General features: G+C 30.3%; 1 protein-coding gene across 1 annotated transcript; it reads right to left on the bottom strand.

Annotated features, from left to right (window-relative positions):
- On the bottom strand, nucleotides 1–5,532 carry LOC101514317 (ATPase GET3A). Its single transcript, XM_004510828.4, has 7 exons — nucleotides 5,087–5,532; nucleotides 4,388–4,512; nucleotides 2,807–2,957; nucleotides 1,714–1,824; nucleotides 1,403–1,541; nucleotides 1,199–1,314; nucleotides 1–465 (listed from the first exon to the last, which is right to left on the bottom strand). Exons 1-7 carry the CDS (start codon nucleotides 5,339–5,341, stop codon nucleotides 289–291), a joined length of 1,074 nt encoding a protein of 357 aa, XP_004510885.1. The 5' UTR covers nucleotides 5,342–5,532; the 3' UTR covers nucleotides 1–288.
- Between the last annotated feature and the right edge of the window lie 2,227 nt (nucleotides 5,533–7,759).

The following is a 7,759-nucleotide window of genomic DNA, read 5'->3' as shown; positions in this document are numbered from 1 at the left end:
TAGAAAACAAACAATACTATAAGGAATCATCCAACTCATAATCTCAAAGATACAAGTAAAGAATATTCTTAAAAACAAAATGAAGACTATCCTCAGTAATTCTATCATTTTCTTTTTGGTTTACATAAGAAAAAGCTACATTAATTAAATAGAAGTAAACATAGAATTGACTTATATTGGCATCCAAAAACAGAATAAAATGCTTTATAAGACTGTAGACTTCAAAAAAATGTGAACCAAAAGAACATACACAATACAATGGCATTATTATTCATGAATGGAAGCAAATTAAGCCTTGAGCTTCCCCCTTTTGACTCTCTCCAATTCTTCTTCAGCCTCTTTTAACTGTTCTTGTAGTGCTGTTACTCTACGCTCAATCCGTTCTACTTGATCTTTACTGCATAAGGGTTGGTATGGTGTCGTAAAATGTCTTGAAAATGATCTTAGAGCTTCAACACCAGTAACCTGTCAATTTTGCATTGTTGATCAAAGACTGATACAAACATAATAACTTGCGATAAAGAAAAGAAATTACTCATTGTCTCAATGGTTAACACAAATAATCACAAGGTTTTTTAACATCACTGCGACAAAAACATGAAATTTTGTAGGAAAAAAAGTGCTAGCAACATACTCTGTAACATGGTTATCAGATTCATACCATGAATCAAAAACTATTTTCTCAAGTGTGAATTGAATCTTATTATCAACCGTATGATACGTTACTAATAAAAAAGTGTCATTTTTAAGTAAAACTAAGTGACATAGCAAAATTATAAGTTGATATATCATATATGAACCTCAAAATAATTGAAGATTAAAGTCATAGATCATAGGACAAGGAGAAAAGTGGTTGACTATACAAAGTTGACATAAAGTAGTGGGCTGGCTACACTGAGTTTAGATAATGATTACTTAGAATAAATCAAGATTCAATATGAGATTCATGTGTAAAATGGATACAAACTAGGGAATCGTATCGATTGAATTCAATTTTGTATTAAATCGAGATACGACTCATATGGATATTGATAATTATGTGAAACTTTATTTTCAACACTCTTTGTTATTGGTTGGAATTCATGAAGGTACCACCAATTTGGGAATGGATCCCAACACATTGAGAGTGTGTTGCTAGCAGTTCCCATGTAGTAATATGTATGGATGTATTATGAATATCAAGAACACGATAACTTACCTCTTCCGGAAGCAGTGGCAGCTTTGTAATGTTAAAGTCATCATACAACATGTAAAACTGGTCCAAATACTTCTGTTGCATTTTCATTCTTGCTTTAAGCAACTTAGATTCAACATCTACAAGAAAAAAAAAAGATTAGTAGACAATATTTATAGGAAAATTCAAAGAAATATATAATTGTAACAGATATAACGAGCACACTACCTTCATCGTCAAAGATTACTTGATTAATGATGATATTGTGTGTGTCGATCTCAAACTTTGTGAGTTCTTGAACCAATCTTTCTGTTTCATAAAGCGAGAGGAATTCGGGAATGCAAACACAGACAAAGGTTGTCATGTCCTGTGAATAAAGAAAAATACAAACGATTTAGTTACCGGTTGAAGTTTGGTAACTGAGCTTTGGTAAATAATACAAATCAATAACAAATGCCTTTTTAACGACATTTACTACATGAATCAAATGACATTATAATGTTTTGTATCACAAAACATAAATTAGATGAAGTTCTTACTGGATCTTTGAATTGCTTATTAACTTGTTCAATTACATCCTTCATGCCTTCAAGCTTCCCAAGGATTGCATCCTCGCCAAAATCATCACCCATGCCAAACATGCGAGTCATCTGCAATGAAAGTAAAAAAAATAAAGTTGCCAATTAGCAAATAAATAATGAAGCAAACACATACTATCTCACGAATCATCAAAGTTAGTCCCAAAGTAGGTAGCAGAATAATTAAATCACAAGAATAATGCAAATGTTGTCCAGAACCAGAAGAATTAAAACTAATGATTTTTCATACAGCCAATGCAAACATTGGTAATGACTGCAACAAAAGGAAGATTGCCTATTTCAATTTTCGAACAAATACTAAGATGGGAGATGATAGTAATACAGAACGTAATTCAGAAGGTATCAAATGATATGCATTTAACTTAATATATGAAGAGCACAACTATGACATAGAGATTGATCGATGGTTTTTGGTTCAAAGAGGTATCTTGTGAATCATTTATACCATGATGGACAACAGACATGCACATATTCCAAGTTGAATTGCATGCAGAGAAACACAATCCAGTCAATTGGAGTGCAAAACAGCGTACTTATGAGACCAACTAACCAAAATACATGTTTTTTTATGGATTGGAACATCTTGGAGGAAAAGTATTAACATCAAGGAATGGAAAACTATGATGAGAAGTTGAAACTAGAACAGTAAGATCTCCAAATGAAATGAGGATCTGTTATTATACTTGATCTAATATATACAGGACGTTCTATTTAAAACGGAAAAAATCCAATGGAAGATCAAGACATTGTTATTAATGACAAATGGCAGATGGTGTTGCATCCTATGGTTTATTGTATATGTGTTGCAGCCTATGACACCTGACACAAAATCCGCCATACTACAACATCGCCATGGCGGAAATTTGAGTGTTAAACTAATCCCAGATCCACTACGAGGGAAGATAATAGGTTGAACTTTTTTTTAAGAAAAAAGTTGAAAATAACAGTTTAAATATTGAAATGGAACCTAGTCAACTTCAAACTATTATAGAAAAATCATGTGACGCAAGAAGTCTTGGCCTTGAATCCATACCTGACTAAACAAACCCCCAAATTTATTTTTCAAAGACATCATCTTTGCAAGACCTTTCTCTAAAACTGATGGGAATTGCAACAGTCTAAGTGTATGGCCAGTGGGAGCAGTATCAAATACAATAACAGAATAATCCATTGTCTGCACCAATCTGAAAAATGAAAATGTTATGGATCAAAACATGCTGAGACACTTGGTTAACGGATTTCTAGATGAATCGATCATAGTTAAATATGTCTTGCAAATCAATAAATGATTGAATGAAAAACCATATCTGCATAGCTCAGTGTCAATGACATATGTTATCAATGCAAAGTTTAAATTTTAAGATTACCACACAAATGATTCATTCATAAATAATCTATTACTTAGATATAAGCTTTTTTTACTCTATTTATAATTTTTACTTATGCAATAGGGTGAACTCACCATTTGCCACAGAAATTTACAAGGATTTCACTTATGCAATAGACTTACAATACGAATTTTTTAACTACGCTATTTTGGGTGTGATTTAATTTATGATTCCAAGCATCCTAATTTCCAATAAGAAATCAATTTTCTATGACATGTGAGAAACTGTTTTCCATCTCACCACTGGATACTAATATGATTATATTTACAGCCACCACCAATATCATCAGCCAGTCACTATGACGACTAGGTACTGAAATATGATATTGATACTCATCGAATGCTATTTTGTTTTAACTTAAAAACCACAAGTGAAACCTTACGATTAATCTAAAGGCTCAAGATAACAACCAATAAATCACAACTAATAGATCTTTTTTAGCTCTTCACAGGTTTACACTGGACGTAACATCTTAAACATTTTGTTTTGCTTGCCTGTCTAGGGTAACATAAAGATCCAGAAGAACCAACAAAAGAACTACAACGTCAATCTGGATGTTTACATTACAGGATCAAAGACAGAGGCAGGATTGAAAGAGGCCAATGGAGAGTCCACGACAGCAAGAATCATATTCATAAGAAAAATGTGATTCATGCAATTAAAGAATTGTGTAGCTTACACAAAAAATAGACAAATTAAAGATATGTAAATCATTGTAACCTGAGTATCTACTTTCAGATACAAAATTTTCTTAAAATTTATTTCTACATAGGTTTTCTTCAGAAGTTCCCAGAAGGGCCATAACAAGAACTTTCTGAAATTATTACATACAATTATCATCAACCATCTTTTACTCAAATCACTGAAATGTCTTAAAAACTTAAGCCTCTAGCATTCTAAGTGTAAGTTTGGATTTGCAGTGAGATTAGCAAAATCACGGCGAGCTACCGTGATTATGGAAAAGCTACACTTTGGAGTTGGAGCTTCAACAAAATCATGGTGACACTGTGATTTTGCGAAACTCATTGCCAATCCAAACATATGCTAAAAATTCCTTTTTGTCTTGGGATTTTGAAAGACTCACCCTATCTCCCCTCCTCATTTTTTTCTCAAAACTAAATCAGTCTATTCCATCATAAACATCGCATTCACATACCTCAAAACTATTTCAAAATTCAGATGCTAAAAACATGTTCAATAAGATTACAAGTCACAGTATCCCTTACTTCAACATCTCAGCAAAGCTCATAGCCTCATCAATTCCAGGAATTGCACCAGCTAGCTCAGAGATCAAACTATCCATACCATCAGAACCACCCATATCCTCATACTCAACAGCTGGATCCACCTCCTACAAAAGGGATCATCACAACACACGGCAAAACAAAATGAGACAAACCAATTCCAAAATAATGGGGTTCAATTATTCTCAACAAGAAACAAAAATTTATCAGTTTTGGAATCAAAAAAATTGAAAATTGACAAAAGGGTCATGTTGAGATTCAAAACAAAAAAAGAGTTCAATTATTCTCCACAAGAAATTACATTTACAAGTTTTGTAATCAAAAAAATTGAACATTGACAAAAGGATCATGTTGAGATTCATAAAAAAATAAAAGGGGTTAAATTATTCTCCACAGATAACAAAATTTACAAGTTCTGGAATCACAAAAATTGAAAATTGACAAAAGGGTCGTGTTGAGATTCATAGAAAATTAAAAGGGGTTCAATAATTATCAACAAGAAACTACATTTACAAGTTCTGGAATCAAAAAATTGAAAATTGACAAAAGGGGCATGTTGAGATTCATAAGAACATAAAAGGGGTTCAATTATTCACCACAAGAAACTAAATTAACAAGTTATGGAATCAAAAAATTGAAAATTAACAAAAGGGGTTGTTTGAGTAATGAGAGCGAACCAACCATAGCATAGAGATTGGAGAAGCCATTGACCAAAGTAGGGGTTTTTGTGAAGCGTTGTTGAAAAGCATCGCTGAGATTGTGAGCAGGGTCGGTGGAGATGATGAGAACAGAAGAACGAACAGAAGCGAGAAGGGTAGAGAGAATTGAACTGCATGTTGTTTTACCAACACCACCTTTTCCACCAACGAAAACCCACTTCAATGACTCTTGTTCTAGAATGTTCTGTAATGTTCCTTCTGGTTGTTGATCTGCCATAGTCACAACCCTTGTTCTTTTCTCTATCTCTTTGAGGTTTGATGAATTAATCAAATACTATATAAAATCAAATAATGGAATTAAATCAACAGAGCAACACACACAACACAACTTTAGATAGAGAGAAGAAAATGATTGTTTTCTTCTCTATTTTTATTTTCCTTTTTGGGACAAACCTGCAAATGTGTTTCGGATTTTGGAGAGTCCGAATCCAAATCCAAATATTGGTGTTGTCAAATATATAATAATCGCTTTTTATTTTTTATTTTATTTTTTATAAATAAGAGTTTGTTACTTTTTTCAAAAAATATCAATTTTTAAAAAATAATTACATAAAAAAATTTGATTCATAATCATAAACAAATTAAGTCTATAAAGATAATTGTGTCTATTGTCAAAATAACATGGGAAAGAACCAAACATGTGTAAAACTCAATTCAAAATCTAAGGAATTAATTTTTTTTACTGTGTAAAGCTTAAATTCGAAATTTTATGTGAAAAATATATTTCAATAAAACTGACATTCGAGTTATACTAAAAAAAACTACTTTTGTAAAATTTAAATTTGAGGTTTTAAAAAGATAATTTCTAAATATTGACTTTTTAGATTATAATATTATGTTTGAATAAATCATTGTTTTAGTCCTTGAAAAAATAGGAAATGGTCGTTTTAATTTCAAATTCAGTTAACTCAATAAAAAATTTAAATTAGTTGGCGAACCATCAAAATAGTCCCTAAAAAATACAACATATCATCATAATAGTATCTGAAAGATACAATTTACTATCAAAATAATTCATGACTATTACAATGTCGGATACTAAAATAACTGACATTTTGATTTTTTGCCGACTCACATATCAAAATGAGAATGTCTTATACTTTCAAAGACTAAAATAGTGGTTTACTCTATCATATTTTATAACAATAAATTTTTGTTAAGAAAAATTGAAATTGATTTTTATTTTTATTTTTTGACAAAATACATCACGAGGTCTTATATGTTTCACGAAAGTAACTGTTTTGTTATTGATGTTTTTTTTAACACTTAAATCTTTTAAATTTAGTTTAGTAGGTCCGTAGATCCTTTAATTTTTTATTTTTTATTTTTTATTTTTTCGATTTAATCATTTATCTAATATTTTGTTTTCACTATTAGCGTTTTTAAGTTATATAAAATTACGCACATACTCTACTAAATTGGACCATTTTTTTATTTTCTATTAAGATCTAATCAAAACAATATAATGAGTTGACTATCTTAACTACTTTAGAAGTGAATGATATTGATTATGTAGATAGACCTTTATAACCATATTTTTAGAGGTTATATGTGTGTTTAAATGGTTGTAAAAAAATTAGGAAATATAGACGGTTTAAAATATTTGATGATTGTTTTCTAAATGATTAGTATGAGTTGCTTATTGTTTCAATATTTGTTAGAGTTTCTAATTATAATATATCTTCAATTGCATTCATCGTTATTTAAATGGAGACAAATGACTAACAATGTAACTTAAATGACTAATAGAAAAAATACAAACTTAAAAGACTTAAGTAAAAACTAAATTGACTTAAACAAACTGTGTTAAAAAATATATAAAAACGAAATAAAATATAAAGAATCTCGAGATGTATTTTGTATTTTGTAATTTGTTTTATTTTTGTTTTTTAACTTTTTACTTTATTTAAATTAAACTTGTAGGAAACATCAGATCTTGCATAAGTCGTTGGGCCGTAGATTGTGTGAGTATCTTAAATTTACTAAGTTTGATTCATAATTATATGTATATATAAAAAACTTGTAAGAATACTTGTGTATATTTATCAAAATAACAAATTGAAATGACCAAACAAGCGATACTAAATTACATTAATGACATTTTATACGCACATATTGCATTTTGGGTGGAAATTGTGTCATTGGCTTACTGCTTATATAAAGAATAAAGATAACTTAAGCGACTGGCAATCTAGTTTTATTTAAAACTTCTAGCAAAAAATTTCACGGTCATTACATATTACTGTTACTTTGAAAGCGATGAATACCTTAGTTGGATAATCTTTTAACTTTTCACTAGTAAGCTCTCCAAATGTCCCCAAAGAAAGATAAATTATATAGGCAATGATATACTGAAAAGTGTAAGTAAAAAAAATGTTATACTGAAAAGAGAAACTTCACAAGCAAATAATGAGTTTTAGCATATGTTTGGATTCAAGTTTGATTGTTCAATTCCGCTTCTCAATGCAAGTTGCGCCGTCATATTGAGAAGCTTCAACTAATAGCTTCTATGCAAACTCACAAATTGGACGGGGTTTTATGAATTTCCAAACACACGGTTAGAAACTAACAAATTTTATAAGATAATAGTAACATAAACTTGGGATTATGCAAAATAAATCAGCATTTGGCTCGT

Source organism: Cicer arietinum, chromosome 7 (assembly GCF_000331145.2).
Source record: "Cicer arietinum cultivar CDC Frontier isolate Library 1 chromosome 7, Cicar.CDCFrontier_v2.0, whole genome shotgun sequence".
NCBI lineage: Eukaryota > Viridiplantae > Streptophyta > Magnoliopsida > Fabales > Fabaceae > Cicer > Cicer arietinum.
This window is presented reverse-complemented; position numbering and strand designations above follow the sequence as displayed.

Bases quoted from the DNA above. Each gene is read 5' to 3' on its own strand.
- LOC101514317 (XM_004510828.4), bottom strand. From the start codon at position 5,341: ATGGCAGATCAACAACCAGAAGGAACATTACAGAACATTCTAGAACAA. The intron at 2,958-4,387 runs GTAAGGGATACT...TTCATTTTTCAG, and splicing joins AGCTTTGCTGAGATGTTGAA to ATTGGTGCAGACAATGGATT. The intron at 466-1,198 runs GTAAGTTATCGT...CAAAATTGACAG, and splicing joins TGCCACTGCTTCCGGAAGAG to GTTACTGGTGTTGAAGCTCT.